The sequence below is a fragment of the Pongo pygmaeus genome, chromosome 10 (genome assembly GCF_028885625.2).
Source record: "Pongo pygmaeus isolate AG05252 chromosome 10, NHGRI_mPonPyg2-v2.0_pri, whole genome shotgun sequence".
Lineage (NCBI taxonomy): Eukaryota > Metazoa > Chordata > Mammalia > Primates > Hominidae > Pongo > Pongo pygmaeus.
The window spans coordinates 36,234,710-36,256,502 of record NC_072383.2 but is presented as its reverse complement, the minus strand read 5'-3'; the positions used below and the strand labels follow the sequence as shown (position 1 = coordinate 36,256,502).

The 21,793-nt window shown below is 36.4% G+C and overlaps 1 protein-coding gene across 2 annotated transcripts in view; it reads left to right on the top strand.

Annotated features, from left to right (window-relative positions):
• The window catches only part of CPNE8 (copine 8), a 264,159-nt gene that overhangs the window by 87,250 nt on the left and 155,116 nt on the right, over nucleotides 1–21,793 (top strand). For both annotated transcript variants that reach the window (XM_054443312.2, XM_063672626.1), the window contains one exon: nucleotides 607–683. In XM_054443312.2, the coding sequence (XP_054299287.1) occupies nucleotides 607–683 (77 nt within the window). The remainder of the gene's footprint in view (nucleotides 1–606; nucleotides 684–21,793) is intronic.

Genomic DNA, 21,793 nt, shown 5'->3' with positions numbered 1-21,793 from the left:
ATATGCTAGTATTAACTCATGCAATAACTAATTGAACCCTCAGAACAATTTTATGAGGAGGTACTAATACATTATAGAGAAGAGCAAACTGCAGAGCTTAATTAATTGCCTACAATCACAGTTAGTAAGTGATAGTACTAGAATAGACACCTGGCAGGTTGGCTGTGGACCCTAGTTGAGGCTACTGCATCACATGACCTTTCTCTAAGTGTTACTGGGATTAGCCACCTCTGCTGTGTGCTTTCTCATTTTGTCTCCTCAGCCAACAATTCCAGTAATTCAGAGGCATCCGAAGTTAAGCCAATTGTGCATTCAAAACCTCCAACTTTTCTCTATTTTTTATTGTAACTTAAAACATAAAAAGAAAACAAATGCAATGCCTGTGAACTCAGAATAACTGCTCTGTGATTAAAAACACAAAATGCTGTGCAAACATGTGAAAGTCACGTGGTAAGATTAATGCATATTGAGCGTATTTTACCTATTATTGGAAGTTAGAAATGTCAATATTCAGCAATGAAAACAATGCAGATGTATGATGTACAAAACATATACTGTAAAGATAGTTTGGAAACTTATGAGCTTTAATCTTTTTATCGATTTCAGGACTTTCTGGGACAAGTGTTTTGTACATTGGGAGAGATTGTTGGTTCACAGGGAAGTCGTCTGGAAAAACCAATAGTGTAAGTATTTTTTAATTCAGACAATGAAATGCCAACTTTAACAGTTTCTATTTTGTCAGTTTGGAATTGGTGAATGCATGGTTGTGGAGCAAAAGTGGGGTTTTAAATCTTGTTTGAGTTTTTTCTTTTAACAAATAATTTTGACATATTTTTAAAGAATAATTTCTATGTCACCTGTCATATGCTATGCTAAAAAATTTTCACAAGATGAAATGAGCAAATTTAAATAAGGAAATGTGTTGTTTTTCTTTTGGTTGTGCTATTAATTATTAGATTTAGTACTTCTTGAAAAAGAGATTTTACCCTTTTGGGTTAGTAAATATATGTAGTAAACTGCTGTTAATACCACGTATTTCATAAATGCACTTTTGGTTATTGAAATTTTCATAATAATTTTTACCATGGAAGTGGCTTGTAGAGAAAGCTGTAAGTAGGTAAATATTGGGAGAAGGTAATCACTAAGAATGGTCTAGTCCATCTTCACCTTCAATTACTAGGATCATGTTTAGTTTTCAGGTCAATTGCATGAGTTGATTCTATTTTCTCCAGTTCCAAATAAGGCAGGGAGCAAATTTTAGAAATTTTTCATGGCTTTATTCTCCTCTCCTCCTTCTTCCCCTTTCCTAATCCTGGTTATTTGGATTGACTTAACTGTTCATAAAATTCAGAAGATCTAGAAAGAATGGTACATTTGCAGAGCTAACCACAATGTCAAAAGCTTTAGGGAATTTTGAAGTCTTTATCTTCATCAATCTTTTAAGAATCTCAAACTCAAAAAATAAACATGTCGATATTCCATAAATCTGTTTATTTCTGACATAAATACTTGAAATGGCAAGGCATTATTCTCACATTTCTTATATAAAATTCAACTTTTTATTTAGTGTGTTCATTGCTATGCAAGAAATTATTAGGCTAATAAGAATTCTATAAATTCTAATTTTTTGAAATTTAATTTGATTTTCTTAGAAAATTATTACCGAATGTCAGTTTGAAAACTTTCATATATCAGCTCCCATTTTAAATTCTTTTTGTGTGTAATTTATTTTCACATAATTATAGGACTTGGAAGCTTATTGCAAACATATATTTATGCTCACTTTAGTAGGTAGTAAGCAATCTGTAAGGCAAATGCAAATATTTTATTGAGTGCATATAATTCTAATTGCAGCTCCTATTCCAGTGACTTATGCTCACAAGGATTCCTAAGATCACTAAATCTACCTTTTGTTTTTTGCTGTTAAAAAGAATCAATAATATATGCATACCACCTTAAAGATGTCTTTAACATTCTTCAAGAGAAAACAAAAGCAATTAAAATACAGAATTTTCATTTCCAAGCAACAGAATAGAGATTTTTATGAATGGGTACACTTTTTATTCATTTATTTATTTGTTAGCTTTTATTTTAGGTTCAGAGGTACTTGTGCAAGTTTGTTAGGTAGATAAATTGCACATCACAGGGCTTTGGCATACAGATTATTTCATCACCCAGGTAATAAGCATAGTACCCCATAGGTAGTTTTTCAGTCCTCACTTTCCTCCCTTCCCCCACCCTCAAGTAGGCTCCAGTGTCTGCTGTTTCCTTCTTTGTGTCCATGACTACTCAATGTTTATCTCCCGCTTATAAGTAAGAACATGTGGTATTTGGTTTTCTGTTCCTGTGTCAATCTGCTTAGGATAATGGCCTCTAGTTCCATTACTGTTGCTACAAAGGATAAAATTTCAGACTTTTTTATGCCTATATAATATTCCATGTTGTATATTTACCACATTTTATTTATCCAGTCCACCATTGGTGGGCATTTAGGTTGATTCCATGTCTTTGCTGTTGTGAATAGTGTTGCAATGTACATAAACATGAATGTCTTTATGGCAGAATAATTTATGTTCCTTTGGCTATGTACCCAATAATGGGAGTGCTGGGTCAAATGGTAATTCTGTTTTAAGTTGTTTGGGAAATCACCAAATTGCTTTACACAATGGCTGAACTAATTTACATTTCCACCAGCAGCATATAAGTGTTCCCTTTTCTCTGCAACCTCACCAGCATCTGTTATTTTTTGACTTTTTAGTAATAGCCACTCTGACTGTTCTAAGATGGTATCTCATTATGGTTTTTATTTGCATTTCTCTAATGATTAGTGATGTTGAGCATTTTTTTCCTATGCACGTTGGCTATGTGGTATACATTTTTTTTTTTTGAGACGGAGTCTCTCTTTGTTGCCCAGGCATAATCTCTGCTCACTGCAACCTCTGCCTCCCAGGTTCAAGCGATTCTTCTGCCTCAGCCTCCCGAGTAGCTGGGATTACAGGCGCATGCGTGGTGCCCTGCTAATTTTTTTTTTGGTATTTTTAGTAGAGATGGGGTTTCAGCACATTGGTCAGGCTGGTCTCGAACTCCTGACCTCGTGATCCGCCCGCCTTGGCCTCCCAAAATTCTGGGATTACAGGCATGAGCCACTGCGCCCAGCCTATGTGGTATACATGTTTTTAAATTAGTAATTTTATTGGAAGTTTTTATCTGGTGTTTTTTTAACATAAGGAAATCATAATTCTAATTTCAGAAAACTATTAAATTATTAAGTTATAAAAAATTTACCAGTGGAAAATCATATTTATATTAATCTTGGAACATATTAAAAATTTGATATTATTATAATGTATTGATTGGGATATGTGGTGAATAGAACATAGCATAAGATATAGTCCTTGTTCAGCTGATTCAACAATTCCCACTAGGTATGACTGGCAAAAATAAATTCTTGCTAAGAGGTGAAGATACCTAGGGTAGACTGGTAGAATATGCAGATGTTGGGAGAATTTGTTGGGGGTTGAGTCATGATCATTTTATGTAATCAGAAAGGATGAGATTTAGATTTTTCTTAGCTCTTGCTAAGGGCGGGGTATAACATACACATATTTCATATAGTGTAATGAGGGAAAGACTTCAAAACTTGTTCATCCAACATGGATCTACAGTAACCACATGCTGTGCTTCATCTATAGGATATTCTGAAATTTAGACAACTTTATTGAAGGTCCTCAGGTTCTATCTTTCTTACTGAAAAAGGAACAATTAATTTGATTTTCTAAGCTTATATCACTAAACTTTTATTCAGCCCTTCATCTCCTTGGACAATCTTCTCAGGCAAATAAACATTAAGAAAATAGTTTAAAGGTACGATTATTGTTTCAGCAGTGGAAGATTTCTAAATTTTTCTAAGAAAACTTAGCTAGGCAAGTTTTAGTACTAAGTGGGTAAGAAAATGTAAAGCTTGAGTGTAGCAAAGAGATGGGCTACAAAAGAAAAAAGCAAAGAAACAAAACCTTAGGAATTGCAGACTGGTTGCAATTACATTCATTAAACAGGAGTGAATTGGATTAGATACCTAAGATAATCCCATAGAGGAAAGAGATGAGAGGGTGAAATGAAATAGGAGAGATTAATTAAAAATGGGAGAGTAAAAGTGAATATGATTAGTTTGCTAGTGGAAAGATATTTTGGCTTTATTAATTAAGGCACCTAGTGACGTACTATCACTGGATCAGATGTTCCAACGCAGGTGAACAATGGACTGGAAAAAACATTTTGTAGTCACCTTTCCTCTTGCATAGAAAAGACTGGCTTTAATGAAAAACTAGCTGTGAGAGAGGCATGTGTCTGGAGGAAGAACATGTGGATTGAAGAACAAGGTCTGTTGGCTAAGTTTTAAGTTGAGGTACTTTGAGAGAAGATATAGCTTCTATGCAAATAGCATTTTACTCCCTTACCTCAGTCTCCAATGAAAAACATAACCATTCATACTTTTTGTTTGAAAAAGCACAATTGGGTTGAGGAAGAGCAAAATGCTGTTTGCATGGAAGCTTTATCTGCGAATAATGCCAAGGTAGCCCTTCAGAGCAGCTGGTCGACTCCATGGAGTCCTACATTCCACATTCATCCTTGCTAACTCCTGCTCTTCCAGGTACTTCACTTTTTTGGCTTAACTTTTTTTCCTGAATCAATCTAATAAGCAAATAGTGGGAAGAGATGGGAACATGGGAAGATCTGAGATATTTCAGTGGAAGAGGGAATGGCTTTGGAAAAAATGATGAAACCAGGGAAGTTATTGGAGATGATGCAAGGTCAGGAAGTGTTTTCTTCTCGTGACAGGAAGCTTGGTGACAAACACAACTTCGAAGCCTCCATGTTTTCACATGAATATATAAGAGTAGTAAAATTGATGAATGCTTGACCGAAATAGTGGAGAAATTCACATTGGGGAAATAATAGATATTTATGGTATAGCTCTTCCATCTATTCTTCATAGTTTCCACTGCCTCCTGCTGTCTTGCTGTGTGAACCTGCCCTGACCAGATATCTTTAACTGTCTGGTTAAAGATAACATTGTAGGACAGCCACCAAACATTCTACTGTTTTTCATGGTCTGTTCCTCATGACTGAGGATAGAAATAGAATTTGCACATTCCTGGTGCTGCAGCCATTACTTTTTGCAATCATGTTTGTGAGAGGTTAGGTGATTTTCCCTATCTGGATGGGCACTGGCTTCTGAATTGCAGCATAGGACACCTCCAGAGGCAGATATCCTGAGGCGGACAGTCCACTCGCAAGTAACACACAATTGATTTATCATGAATTTAAAATCTTCTTGTGTCCCAAATGTTATTTATCTTAAGTAGCATTATCCAAGTACCTCTTATTTATTAATTTTAGATTAGAGATTTATTTCCCAATTAGTTTCCCATTTATATTCTAAGTTATTCAGAATACTTCCTTGTTTTTTTTTTTTTGCTTTCTTTCCTTTATTTTTTTATTTTTTATTATTTATTTATTTATTTTTTTATTAGACTTTAAATTTTAGGGTACATGTGCACAATGTGCAGGTTAGTTACCTACGTATATGTGTTTTACTCAGAATAATTTCTTCTAGCTTTTTAATTGTGACTGTGTTGTAATATCTCCTCAGAGGTAGTCTTTTTAAATTTATGATAACTGTAAAATTGGGAGATTTAAAGGAGACAACTTAGAATTTGAAATTATTTAGTATCAATCAAACTTTTGACAACGAAGTTAGGATTATTACGAAGGTAAAATGGTTTCTTGTACGTAGCCTCTTGCCTCATTCAATAATGAGAATTTGAATTTAACCTCGGGCTTTTTTACTTTCTGTGTTTTGGTTATTGTTGTCATTTATAAAGTTAGATTTTCTCATTTTATTATGAGAAAAAACATTTTTATTTTTAATATTTTATATGCATAATGATGAAATAATTTGAAATTGATGTTCACTAATTTTTAGTTTACTTTTTAATAGTAGCTTAAGATTTTTGCAATTTCAATAGTCTGTTCTGTTGGATTTAAGCTTTGGGCAAACACGTTTCTCATCTGAATTCCATCCTACGCTTTTGGTCTTTTCCTGGAACCCTCCTAAAGTGAGTCTTGTGCTACTTAATTTGACTGAAACATTTACTGTGCTTCCTATGACTCATCGGCTCCTCTCTTTAGATCATCCCATTATTATTTAGCATTATACCCACTCAGCAGTGTGTTTTCTCATGCTGTGAGATTGTATCCAATTTTCTGTGATGCTGTCAGAGTCGTATGTCTTCTATCTTTAGGGATCTCAGTGATGGATTCAGCAAAGCCTTCCAAAATGCAAGAGTCAGCACTGGTTTAAGAAAGATTGCTATTCTCTCCTCCGGGAGGAAAATATTTATTATGTTCCTCAAGTAATAGGCCTATTTGTTCCTGTTACTCTCAGCGAGGCATGAGTGGTTCCATATAAAAGGATCAGGGAAAAAGGCAGACACTGGTAATAATTAGAAACTAGATTCTTACTCCAGGGAGAAGCAGGATACAATGGGAAGAAGCAGTACCAGCAGTAATGGTACCAGCAGCTGTCTTGACTAAAGGACGTTTAGGAGGGCAAAGGCTATGTTTTTTGTAGGCTGGCAAAAACACTTTGTGATCTAGGCAGTTGGTAGTGGGTGGAGGATTAAGAGAAGGTTCCTAGATGGATGATTGTGTCCTAACAGCTAAAGAGGACAGGGACAGGGACTCAGAGGCAAGTGATAATTGAAAAACCAGCTTGTAATTGTCTGATGGATGTGGGGATCTCAACTGTGACTTAGGGTTCAAGGACAGAGACAGACAGGTGCTGAAGTACAACAAGATGAAAGCAGGGAGAGGAACAGAGCAGAAAGGAAGCTTCAGAATAAGGAAGAAGACTAAAATAGAAGAATAGTGTTTGAGGGGACTTGAGGCAGAGACTTACAGGGTTGGCTTAAAGATTTGACACAAATGTGGACTTATCCTGAAAGCTAGGCTTTGACTGTGAATGCACTTAGAGATCAAACATCTGTGAGAAGGAAGAGGAAAAAGAGGGATAAGATAATGGGTAGTCATAAAAGTGAGAAACATACAAACTCACCATAAAACAGGGCATGTTTTTAGCATGCAGCTTTTTGCCTGTAAAAATGTAATCAACTTTAGGGGAAATTTTGAGGCTCAAAGTAATCTTTATTAATTAAATTGATATTGTTATACTGTAATTTACTTCAGTGGAAAGAATATTGGGCTGGACTCAGAAGATGGTGTTTTTAGCCCCATCTCTGCTACTAACTTGCTATTGCAATATTAGGTCGTTTTTACATCTATACTTTTTTTTTAATGTTTGTGGGTCACATTTGTAATAAGAATTTGCTGTAGAGCTAAATAAACAGCCACTGTAACGAAGTTGATAGTACATGAGCTTTGGGAGCAGTCAGACCTGGGTGTTACAATTGATTAGGTATGTAATTTGAGCAAAGTGCATCAAATTCCTGAGACCCAGCTTCCTCATCTGAAATATCTGAATAGTACTCATTTAAGAGTATTATTGTAAGTAATATCAATACTTTATACAACTGATTTGTGATGGAGCACATTAGGATTTAATAAACACTCAAATGGTGACTATTATTATATTGTTTTTATTAAAAATAGCCAGTATCTTTCCTTCCTTTCTTCATCTTTATTTTTCTTAGAGACGTGTTTAGCTAGGAATTCAGCAAGTTTAAGGAAAGGACCGTGTTAAACCAAACTTGATTACACTTATGTAAAGTGTTAAGTATTATCCAAATATAAATATTAAAAACTATTTGTCTGTTTTCAGTATGTAGCTAAACTATCAAATAGGGGAACTGAGTTAGATTTCTGCTTTTCATTAGTTTGGGTTTTATAAGATAGTTTTGGAAATTTCCTGAATTTCCCATGTTAATATATAATTGCAAAAAATAATTCAGAGTTCAGTGTCAATTAAGAATTAGTTATTTTTTTTATTTGCAAAGACCACACAGATGTGTATACATGTTTGTAATCTTCACATGATTCAACACATTAAAAATAAAACCACTGATTGCCTTTCAGATAGATATTAGATACTTCACCAGCCTAGAGTGGAGCTTTAATCTACTTCTGGGAAAGGCTCTCGAAAAATGGTATATTCTTTTTAAAGGCCAAAGATAGAAGGAATTTTAGTACATTTACTCATGTTATTATACACAAGCTTCTGAGGTTTACGTATAATTAGAGTTTAATAAAAATGTTGAGTTGAACCACTTTCTTACATTCATTTTCGAATGTGAGCTCATTCTCTGGAATGATCTCCAGGGAGGTAAATTGCTTACTCTAAATAGGCAGATTATGTATATCTGCAGATTCCCATGATTCTCTGCTCTACTCAGTTATTCCAGTAGTGACAACTAAAGTCATACAGATGAAGAACTCTTCTGGATGGAAAGGATTGTAAAGGATATGACCAGTCATGAGAGATACAGGTAAAATGAATGAGGTTTTTACAAAATAGCCTTTAATGTCATTGTCAGAGACAAGCCTCAGAACGATTGGTTGGTTGTTCTGACCTGGTGTGACATGTGTCTTGTTCCTATGAGACTTGTGTGCAAGTAAGCCCTTTGGGCATCCCAGTTTAGGAAAGAAAAACAAAAGGAAAAATTATTTTACGAATGGTGACTTTATAGAGCAAATAATTTACTGACAGAATCTGGTAGATAGAATCTGAGTATAATAGAGGTTTTAGGGATTGTATTTTTTAAAAATAATATATTCAACAAATCTTTACTAGGAATTGATTATGGATCAGAAACTGTTAGGTACTAAGTATACAATGATGAAAATGCAAAGTTGTTCCTGTCTTTATTGGTTTTTACCATTTATTCATTAAATGAATAATCACACAACTACGTATAATTGCATATTGATACAGGCCCTGTGAAAATTAGAATATTAGCTTAACCTACAATATGTAGGTCATTTTTAGTATTTTAAACTTTATCATAAATGCAATGGGAAAATTTACAATTTTTTTCAAAGAGGATCATTGACTTCTGTGTAGAGAATGGTTGTATGTGGTTAACAGATAGTTGTTTGGGTTAGGAAGATGAGGAAAAATGGACAGATGAAAAATATATTCCGAAGGTTGATTTCACAAGGACTGGTGAAAGGTTGATGGTCTAGGTTGAAGAAGATTTCAAGGACCTTCAGGTTTCTTTCATGAGGCAGTGGATGTAAGGAGGATGTATGCTAACAAAAGGAAGATCATCCATTTTTGAGGTTGCCATACAGATTGGTGAGCTTTAGTAGTAGATGGGACATTCTGTCCATGTGTTTTAGGTGCCAGTATTCACCCAGAGTTTCAACATTTGCAAGATATTTTTGTTTATATTTGCCTGACCTCATTGGGTTGGATTGAAAACCGGTTGGAAACATTATAACTGAAGGAAACAAATGATAAGACATGATCTATATTATTTTGGAGGGTGAGTTCTAATAGTATTACCTTTATAGATTCAGTGAACATTTTCAGTTTCACTCAAATAAAACTAATAAATAGGTTAGTTTTATTTGATACTTCTCAGCCTATAAAACTAATAAAACTTGTTTATTAGTTTTATTTGAGTGACACTAAGAATGTTCTTAGTTTTCTAAATAATACTAATTTATTCAGATGAGTTTCTATTTTTCTTTTTTTTTTTTTTTTGAGATGAGGTCTCACTGTGTTGCTCAGGCTGGAGTGCAGTGGCACAATCTCGGCTCACTGCAACTTCTGCCTCCTGGGTTCAAGCAATTCTCCTGCCTCAGCCTCCTGAGTAGCCAGGATTATAGGTGCACACCACCATGCCTGGCTAATTTTTGTATTTTTAGTAGAGATGGGTTTTCACCATGTTGGCCAGGCTGGTCTTGAACTCCTGATCTTGTGATCTGCCCACCTTCGCCTCCCAAAGTACGGGATTACAGGAGTGAGCCACCATGCCCTGCCAATTCAGTTTAGTTTCCGAATGGTTGCTTTTTGTATAGGAAGTGTTTAGAAGTTATATTGTGATAAAATCTTTCAGAGAAACTACAATTTCCTCTACAGTGAAATTTATCACTCCTTTCTTTTTTTTTTTCCTCCTGTGTATGGCATAATTTGATGATTCTAGGATTCAAAATGCAGGCTAAGAATATTAGTTCTGTAGTTAAACAAACTAATAGGTGAGGAAAGACCTTTATGGACCAACCTTGGAACATAAGCATCATTCTTATCTTGGTCTGAGTTATAATGCACTGATGAAATGAGTGTTTGGAAGGAACATTTGGGAATTATCTCTGCTCTTTTTTTTTGTTTGAGATGGAGTCTCGCTCTGTCACCCAGGCTAGAGTGCAGTGGTGCGATCTTGGCTCACTGCAAGGTCTGCCTCCTGGGTTCACGCCATTCTCCTCCTCAGCCTCCCGAGTAGCTGGGACTACAGGCGCCTGCCATCATGTCCGGCTAATTTTTTGTATTTTTAGTAGAGACAGGGTTTCACCATGTTAGCCAGGATGGTCTCGATCTCCTGACCTCGTGATCCGCCCGCCTCGGCCTCCCAAAGTGCTGCGATTACAGACGTGAGCCACCGCGCCCGGCCCTATCTCTGCTGTTATACTTATTCTCAGTTGGATGTTAGTTATCAAAGCAAATAAAAAGGAGCTGTGAATTGTTATTTTAAGTAATACCAGTGGCTAACTTGATTGCATTATAATAAGTCAGTTATGGCTAGCCATATGCAGAAAACTGAAACTTGATCCCTTCCTTACCCCTTATACAAAAATTAACTCAAGATGGATTAAGGACTGAAACGTAAAACCTAAAACCATAAAAACCCTAGAATAAAACCTAGACAATACCATTCAGGACATAGGCATGGGCAAAGACTTCATGACTAAAACACCAAAAGCAATTGCAACAAATGTCAAAATTGACAAATGGGATCTAATTAAATTAAAGAGCTTCTGCACAGCAAAAGAAACTATCATTAGGGTTTACAGGCAACCCACAGAATGGGAAAAATTTTTTGAAATGTATCAATCTGACAAAGGTCTAAAATCCAGAATCTTTAAGGAATTTAAACAAATTTGCAAGAAAAAATCAAACAGCCCTATCAAAAAGTGGGCAAAGGATGTGAACAGACACTTCTCAAAAGAAGGCACTTATGCGGCCAACAAACATATGAAAAAAAGCTCATCACCACTGGTCATTAGAGAAATGCAAATCAAAACCCCAGTGAGATACCATCTCATGCCAGTTAGAATGGCAATCATTAAAAAGTCAGGAAACAACAGATGCTGGAGAGAATGTGGAGAAATAGGAACACTTTTACATTGTTGGTGGGACTGTAAATTAGTTCAACCATTGTGGAAGACAGAGTGGGGATTCCTAAAAGATCTAGAACCAGGAATACCATTTGACCCAGCAATCCCGTTACTGGATATATACCCAAAGGATTATAAATAATTCTACTATAAAGACACATGCACACATATGTTTATTGCAGCACTATTCACAATAGCAAAGACTTGGAACCAACCGAAATGCCCATCAATGATAGACTGATTAAAGAAGATATGGCACATATACACCCTGGAATACTGTGCAGACATAAAAAAGGATGAGTTCATGTCCTTTGCAGGGACATGGATGAAGCTGGAAACCATTCTCAGCAAAGTAACACAGGAACAGAAAACCGAACACCGCATGTTCTCATTCATAAGAGGGAGTTGAACAATGCGAACACGTGGACACAGGGAGGGGAACATCACACACCAGCACCTGTCAGGGGGTGGGGGACCAGGGGAGGGAGAGCATTAGGACAAACACCTAATGCATGTGGGGCTTAAAACCTAGATGATGGGTTGATGGGTGCAGCAAACCACCGTGGCACATGTATACCTATGTAACAAACCTGCACTTTCTGCACATGCATCCCAGAGCTGAAAGTATAATTAAAAAAAAAAAAGTCAGTTACTATTCTACTGGCTTTGCATATATTAACTCCTCTAACCTTCATAGCACTATTACGAGCTAGGCAGATACTGTTATTATACCCATTTCATCAGAAGGAGAAACTGAGACAAGATTCTGAAAAAACTAAGTTCAAATACAGGGTGTTTGGCTTTCATGCCTGTATGGTTAACAACAGCATTATATTGCCTTCAAAAAAATGAATAAATTGGCCAGGCGCAGTGGCTCACGCCCGTAATCCCAGCAGTTTGGGAGCCCAAGGCAGGTGGATCACGAGGTCAGGAGATCGAGACCATCTTGGCTAACACAGTGAAACCCTGTCTCTACTAAAAATACAAAAAATTAGCCTGGTGTGGTGGTGGGCGCCTGTAGTCCCAGCTACTCGGGAGGCTGAGGCAGGAGAATGGCGCGAACCCAGGAGGCGGAGCTTGCAGTGAGCTGAGATGGAACCACTGCACTCCAGCCTGGGAGACAGAGTGGCACTCCGTCTCTCACAAAAAAAAAAAAAAAAAAAAAAAAAGAATAAATTAATGCGTAACTTTAAATGAAATTAAAAATTTGGTATCACTTTAGTAATATAGAATCATTTACTGAAGAGTCAAGAATATCTCTAGATGCAAGAAGAGCTCCCAGGGAACACCCATTCTGATTTAGGTCATTTCAAGGATGAGCTTCCTTCCTGGTGTCTGTTACCTATGCAACTCTTCCTCAACCACAGTCCAGTGGCCCACCTTTATCTGAGATAAACAGGGCTCAACTGTTTTCCAGAACAGAGCCAACACAGTCTAAATATAGGAAGGCAATTGGAAGGAATAAAAGATAAATTCATTTTTAGTTTTGGAAATAAATAAGTACTTCTGTTTTTTCCCCCTTATCTGGAAAATCATTGTTTTGAATTGACAATGTGGTAACAAGAAAACTGCACAGTGTTGTCATCTTACCTGGTCATTTTTTCTATTTGATAATTCAGGATGGTTTGCCCAGTCTCTAACTCTACAGAGCTTTCTAGGGCTTTCTATCCTTTCAAAAGTTCCTGTTTGAATGGCTCACATATTCCTTGGAGAAAGGGAAGGGGAGAGATTAGACATAGTGTTTGTATTCATTCATTCATTTATTTAAAAAACTTTTGAGTATTTAGCCTTGATTGGGCGGTGGTGTCATTTTAGGTCCAGGTAGACTCAGTGCATCAGGCTGCCCTGAGGACAAATGCCAGTAAGTAAAAAATTCCAATAATGTTGACATTTCACTGTTTCCTTTGATAACAACAATGGTGATTGGACCCTCCCAGTAATTGTGGAGATAGATCAACTGGCTCTCAATTCTTTCACAGTTTGAGGTAACTCTGATGAAAGATTCTAAACATGGTCAGAAGTTTAGTAAGTGGACATTCACAAATACAGCTACATTCCAGTATATATTTTTAGTCATTAGCAGGAATGTATTTCAATTTTTAAAAATAAATATACAATTTCTAGCTAACTGTGAATTGTTAGTTTCTCCGGTATTAGAGTGATGGTTCTTTCTCCCCTCTCTTTCATACTATTTTTGTTTGTTTTAAATTATCAATTTTTCTTTCTTAAGCAGGTCTGCTTAAACAACAACAAAACAAAGAACCTTCAATAGTTGTTCCTGTTAGGTTTTTATTAATTCTCCTGTATACTATGACCCAGGGAGTCCACAGCATGGTGGATCAAAGAACCTGAACAAACTTCTGAAACTCAATCAAGAGGCTGAATACCTTTCCCCCATTTCTTTCTTTATAGAACAACTGTAAAAAGACTTAAAAAGAAAACATTATATTCTCTGTATTGTAGGGACCTGTTGTGCCTTGTAAATAGTAAGAGTTCAATAAATGTTTATTGCACTGAATTTTCCAGGATAATAGTCACATTTATATGTTTCTTCTTTTTCTCTTGATTATTTTAAGTATCTCTCCTGCAGATTATAACTTTGTGCTTGTTTCCCAAGACTTAGGAATTTCAAAATTCAGAATTTAAAAATATGGAATTTTAAAATTATGATAGCCTTGCTACATGTGTACCTTACTACATTATAAATGCAAAGTATGATTTTAATAATATTAGAAACCTCATATTTCTGTAGATGGATAGATAGATAGACCTAGCTTATCAGAGCACAATAATTTCTTGAAACATTTTTGACATACGTGGTATGTAAGAGCTAGGAATTTTTAAATTCAGATTTTTAAAAACAAAATCTGAATCTCCAGAGATTGAGCAGTTTCCTTTGTTTTTGTTACTGAAAAAACTATGTATTACATAATTTATTGTACTCCTTATGATTCCTTACCATGGTAATAGCCATTTTGCTTTGCTTTTAATGTCAACATTTACATTCTAACTATAAAATGAGATCCCATTTAATCTAATTACTATGTTAAAAATTACCAGGTAACAGATGGATTTTTTGATGAGCATAGTGTTTTAAATTTTAAACAAAAGTTGCAATTTTAGTTTCTGGCATATGATGTATTTTAACAGTGAACATAGTGTGTTTCATGTGTGACAGCGAATTTATTAAAATCTTAGAAATGACATTTTGTTAATAATTTGAAAATAAAAAAAGCTGCATAGAAAGATAAATGCATCTGCTTTAAATTAAATGAATCATTAGTTTTAAACTGTACTTGTATGCATCTTTTATTTTTAGTTGAAGAAAGATTGAATGATATGTGAAAAGCTCTTGGGCACAGTGTGATAGAGGATTAGATAATAAATATGACAACTAATATTTAATATGATATTATCTACTCAGAGTAAAAGGTGAGATTGTAAAAATAAAAGGCTAGGAGTGGTGAGAAGAGGAAAGGGTGAGTGCTGGGGGGCTTGAAAAAAGTTATTCATAATATTTGGAGAAGCTACTGAGCAGAAAAGGAAAATGTGCTTGGAAGGGTCACAGCACATTGCAGATGGAGCTATGGCTGGAACCCAGGACCCAGTGGTGGCACCAGCCTGTTTGGTTCTGTAGTAGGATCCTGCAGTGCTCACACCACATGGGTCTGCCTAGGTGCAGAGAGGGCAAATAGCTGGAGTTGACAACACCATAGAAGGATGAGGTCAGTGTGAAAGGGTATTGAAGATGTGACAATAAATTTAATGAAATGTGTGACTAAAGCAGAAAGTATCATACATAAGGTATTGCAGGTCTCATGTGGCTAACTTAAAAAAAAATTATATAAAGTTAAAATTGTTGACATATTCACTACCAAAATATAATTGTTTCAATGGGGTCCATGACAAATCTACAGAGATTTCTAAGAGCACACTAAACAAGAAATAAAAAGCTATATTATTTGCTGACAGCTATAATTAGTGTTACTATAGTTTACAACCTAGTATAGAATATGAAACGCTATATATTAATAGTTATATAGAGAATATTCCAGACTGCCTCAAAGCATAAGATGTAGGCCTGTAAATGGATATTTAGTCATAAGATCTCAAAATTCCATTGTTAAGCAAAGCAAAATAAAAGCCACATAAATAGCCCACCCTAAATCGATAGGGGAAGGAAGTCAGGAGCAGGACTGGTTTTTAAAATTCAGGTCTGAGGTCACAAGTTCAAGACCAGCCTGATCAATATGGTGAAACCCCGTTTCTATTAAAAATACCAAAAAAAAAAATTAGCTGGGCATTGTGGTGTGTGCCTGTAGTCCCAGTTACTCAGGAGGCTGAGACAGGAGGATTGCTTGAACCCGGGAGGCGGAGGTTGCAGTGAGCCAAGATTGCACCACTGCACTCCAGCCTGGGCGGCAGAGTGAGACTCTGTCAAAAAAAAAAAAAAAAAGCCAGATCTGGCTCCTTAAACTTTCTTCAGTTTTTTTTTTTTTATCTCACTACAGTTGAGATATATTTTCTTTTCTGGCTTAGTTGAGCATGTTTCTCTTCTTCTCCTAAGCAGTTGCATTTATCGAAGCTCTGGATTTCAGTACACAGAGGCTTCTCTAGAGACCTTGCCTACATCTTGAACTTCCTCCTTGACAGCCTGCAGACCAACAGTTCTGCTTCTACCTCATGCTGCAGCTCCCCCTCCATTCTTTCTATGCTCAAAGACTCTTCTTGTACAACTACTCAGCTACTACTCCCTCTTCAACTCATTCTTCATGATTCCACTCCAGTGGCATACTTGGGGTCAGGGACCTCCTCCATGTCATGTACCCCAGGAGCTTGCAGTTATCATATTTGGCCTCTCTGTGGCTATTGGAAGTCTTGACCACTTCTTCCTTGAATCTCCTCTTCCTTTGCTTTCATAACACCATCTCTCTGAGGTTTTCTTCTGGCTCTCTCGATAGTTTTCACACTGTCTTTCACAGGCCTAAGAATGACCTGGAATTTTATGCAGAATTCTGGGTGAAAGTCTTTTCCTGAAAATTTCTGTAGTTCTTAATGGAGTCTCAAATGTGATTGTGAATCAACAAAGTTTAAACCTACTGCCTGCAGTGTATATTAACCTGAGTGATCTATTACATGTCCCTGATTTCAACAGTCAACTTTATGCCATCAGTGTTCATGTCTTATAACAATTATATTTCTCCCCTTGGCACAAGTGCCCACTGAACATAGATGTCCCAAAGAAATCTCAAACTGAATAAGCCCCAAAATTGAATTTATCATTTATACCTCAAAACTCCTCCTGCTCTATTTTATTTCTGTGATAGCATCACTAGACAGTTTTCTAGGTTAGATAGCCAGAAGTCATATTCCAGTCTTTTTTCCCTCTATCATTCTTTTCCCAATTAATGACCATGTTTTCTGGGACTCTTCTGTCCATCCCCACCTCCACTACCCTTGTGTAGCAACTCTTCTTATTTAGATCATTATATAGCTCTCACAACTGGCCTTTGATGTGTATGGTCTCATTGTGCATTAGTCCTGTCTGTTATAATAGCTGTTCCTAATATAATGTCTGTTCCTAATAGCTGCTATTAGGAACAATAGCAGCTCCTAATTGTTTTTTCTGGAATAAGATATAAAATTCAGCCCCCTTTCCTTGTTTGAAATCCTCCAATTCTTTTCCATACCCTTTGAATAAAAATAATCTCAACTCTTTATGATAGCACTTGAGACCAAGCAGTTTACTCTCATATTCCTAAACACATCTTATGCTCTCAGCTACTTAGATTTTCTCCAGTGGGCCATATTCTCACAACGATGTATCTGCTCCCTATGTCTGAAAGGTACTTCTCTTAGTCTATTTTGTACTGCTATAACAGAATACCTGAGATTGGGTAATTTATAAGGAACAGAAGTTTAATCTTTCACAGTTTTGGAGGCTGCAAAATCCAAGATCAAGGCACAGCATCCGGTAAGGACTTTCTTGCTGCATCTTTATATTGAAGAAGGCAGAAAGGCAAGAGAGGGGCACACTCTGTCCTCACATGGCAGAAGAGCAGAAGAGTGAGAAGCCACTTCCATAAACGCTTTTTAATAGTGGCGTTAATGCATTCATGGGGATGGAGGCTTCATAACTTAAACACCTCCCCAAAAGCTGCACTTCCCAATTGATATGGTTTGGCCATGTCCCCAGTCAAATCTCATTGTAGTTCCTGTAATCTCCACATGTTGTGGGAGGGTCCCAATGGGAGGTAATTGAATCATGGGGGTGGTTACCCTCATGCTGCTGTTCTCATGATAGTGAGTTCTCACGAGATCTGATGGTTTTATAAGGGGATTTTCCTTTTTTTGACTTTGTCTTACTTCGGTTTATACTGCTCGTTATCCTTTGTTGTTACTGCATCAGTGTCTACATCAGTTATGATGTCATTACTATTTGCTTTTCTTCCCAAGAGACTCTCTAGGCTAGGGACCGTATTTCTTCAGCTTTGTGACCTCACTACCTAACATAATGCCTATAAAAGGGTAAGCACTACATACATTATTTTAAGAGCTGGAATCTTGCTCTGTCACCCAGGCTGGAATGCAGTGGCACAATCATAGCTCATTGCAGCCTTGAACTCCTGGGCTCAACACATCTTCCTGCCTCAGCCTCCCAAATAGCTAGGACTACAGGTGTGTACCACCACACCCAGCTAATTTAAAACCTTTTTGTTTGTTTGTTTGTTTGTTTGTTTCATGTAGAAACAGGTTCTCACTGTGTTGCCTAGGCTAATCTCAAACTCCTGGCCTCAAGTGATCCTCCTGTCTCAGCCTCTGAAAGTGCTGGGACTTCAAATGTGAGCCACCATGCCTGGCCAATACATGTCTTTTAAACAATTATATTTTGGAACCTAAGTTTGATTTTTTTTATGTTTCTTAATTTATATAGCTGAAGTCTTACTGTATATATTTTTGTGACTTGATTTTTTTGCTTAAAATAATTTGTGAGAACCATCCATGTAATATGTGAAGCCATAGTTTATTCATTTTTTATTGCTATATCAATTTTATGAATTACAAATAGATTTGCCTAGTATCTAGTCAATGAGCTTTTTTGTTGTAGTTTAGTCTTTTTCTCATTGTTCTGTAATAATCTATTTTATGGCTTATAAACAGATTTACCTAATATCAAGTTGATAGGCTTTTTTAGTAGTTTTTAGGTTTTTTTCTATATACGCAATACTGCAATAAAACTTACATGTCTTATATGCCTAGGAATGGAATTGTGAGATTACGGGTATGTGCAGGGTAGAAGGAAGAATTTTGGCTCTCATGATCTTAGCTATGTGGTGTCACACCCATAGTTAGGTTACTTTACACGGCAGGAGGAAGTTTACAGGTATAGTTAAGGTTACTAATAAGTTGAGCTCAAGATGAGGGTGGGCTTAATGTACTCACATGAGCCCTTCAAAACAGAAAAGAAAGGCAGGCTAGGAAGTCGGAGAGATGCAGTAGGTGGGGAAGTCTAAGAGATTGAAAGAATGAGAAGGATTTGATCTTCCCTTCCTGGCTGAAGATGTAGGGAGCCACATGGAAATCATGAGAAGAAAATGAATTTTGCCAACAACATGAATGAACTTGGAAGTGAAGTCTCTCTCAGATCCACTCGATAAAAACATAGACCACTTGACACTTTGATTTCAGCCTTTGAAATTCTAAACAGAATACTTAGCTGATCCTACTGAAATTTTGATGTACAGAACTCTCCAGTGATGAATGGATATTGTTTTAGCCCACTAAGTTTATGGTAATTTGTTATGGCAATAGGATAACCCCTATCCTCCACCCACTCCTCTTGCATAGAAGTGGGTGGAGAATGGGAGAATTTTGAAGAACATGTTAGAAAAAACTTAGAAAGCTTTGAATAAACATGATGAGTTGGGAAATACTCAGCCTACCCAAATGGCCAAAGACTCTCAAATGAAGAGATTCAGTATCAGGAAAGTCTACTCCAGAAAGAAGCATGAAGATGTGACTCTGATACTCCTGCTAAAACTTCAGGGAGATATACAATTAGAATATTCAGTCGCACAAAAGGCTCTTTGAAGAGACTAAATATGTGATCCCTAGACACTCTCAGTTATCTCAGCAGAAAATAAATAGAGACAGTATTATCTAAGAAAGATCTGTGGAGGATGCCATTGCCTGGTGGAATGAGTCCTCATGACATATGCAGGAGACCCATAAAGATCTTGAGGATTCTTTGTCAGCAGAAGCACTGCCAACTTGGATTGAAAGAGAGAGAGGGAGAGTATAAATGAAAGTAGACTGTCATACCCTCCAACTTCTTCTGGCAGGAAACAGGCTGATAAAACTACTCAATTGCGATTTCTTGCTACCCTTTTACAAAAAAGGAAGAATGACTCAGTTGATGGAGCTGTGAACCATGAAAAAGCTCATAGAGTTTGCTCAGCTGGATTTCAAAATTATTTTGGACTCCTGACTCCATTTTACCTTTTATTTCCTCCCTGTTTGTATTGGAATGTCTATAACTGTTATTCTATGCTTGACCCATCATATGTTGGAAGCAGATAATTTGTTTCTTTACAGCCACAGGTCCCTGATGGAGGGAGCTATGTCCCATGATAGATTATATACAGAGCCCCAACCATATGTGATTTAAAAGATTTAGATGATGAGATTTGGAACATTAAAGCTGGTTAGATTTAGGGAAGATTTTTGAACTGAATTTGTGTTATAATGTGATGAGATCTTTAGGGACCTGGGGAGGGAGTGAATGTGTTTTTATATAGGAGGACCATGGATCATGAGGGCCAAAGGGTGAACTGTGAAAGCAAAATTCTGCCTCTATGATCCTCACTCTCTGATGTCACAACTATAGTTATGTTATGTTGTGTTATGTGGCAAAAGGAACTTTGCAGATGTAACTGAAATTACTAATCCTGCTAATTAGCTGACCTTAAGATAGGAAGCTTATCTTAGTCTATGTAGGTACACCTAATATAATCATGTGACGCTTTAAAGGCAGAAGAGATGCAATGCAAGAGAAAGTTAGAGACTTGTAGAGTGAGAGGCACTCAACCTACTTGTTGCTGACTTGAAGACATGGAGGCCACGTGGAAACCGTGAGAAGGAATTAAATTATGTTTGCTGTCAACCTGAGCCTCCAGATAAGAACTCAAGCTGGCTGACACCTTGATTTCAGCATTGTGAGATCCTAAGCAGAATTCCCAGCTGAGCTCGCTCAACTTCTGACTTCATAACTGTGAGATAGCATTATTTTAGCTGCTAAACTTGAGATAATTTATTTTGCAATTTTAGAAAACTAACAAGCAGCTTGAAATTTATTAGGTTACCATTGTTTTCCAAATGGTCATACTCAATTTACCTTTCAGAGCAGTATAAAAGAATTCCACTTGTTTCTACTTTTTGTCAAAACTTGACACTTTCAGACTTAAATTTTTGTCAATATATCATATATTTTAATTCGCATTTACCTGTTTACTAGTGTGCTTGAAATCTACATATTTATTGCCTGTTTATCATATTCTATAAAATATTTGTTTATAACTTTGCCCATTTTTTCCTGTTAAGTGGTTTGCCAAAATTTTCTTACTGATTTTTAAGCATTTTTTTAATATAGTCTTGATACTACTTTTGTTGTTCAACTATTTTGAAAACATCTCCCAGAGTATGATTTTTTTCTTCTATTTTTTATATACTATGCTTTGATGAATAGGAATTCTTAATTTTAATGTCAAATCATCAATCTTCTATCATTTTTACTTTTATGACTTGTTAAAGAAATTTTTATTGCCCTAAATTTGCATTATTTTATAAAAACTAAATATTTTTGTCTTTTCCTTTTGAGTTCAAGATTTGTTTTTTTAAATTTTTTGAGATGGAGTCCCACTCTGTCTCCCAGGCTGGAGTGCAGTGGCACGATCTTGGCTCACTGCAACTTCTGCCTCCCAAGTTCAAGTGCTTCTTTTGCCTCAGCCTCCCAAGTAGCTGGGATTACAGGTGTGCACCACCACATCTGGCTAATTTTTTATATTTTTGGTAGAGATGGCCTTCACCATGTTGGCCAGGCTGGTCTCCAACTCCCGAATTCAAGTGATCTGCCTGCCTCGGCCTCTCAAAGTGCTGGGATTACAGGCGTGAGCCACCGTTCCTGGCCTGAGTTCAGGATTTTAAAATGTTACTCAGTCTTGTATTCTCAGAATAACCTCAACTGGTCATGTTGTATAATCTATCTATCTATCTATCTATCTATCTATCTATCTATCTATCTATCTATCATCATATTTACATTTTAAGTGTACAGTTTAGTAGTGTTAAATATATTCACATTGCCGTGAGACAGATCTCTAGAACTTTTTCATCTTACAAAACTGAAACTCTGTACTCATTAAACAACACTCCTTTTCCT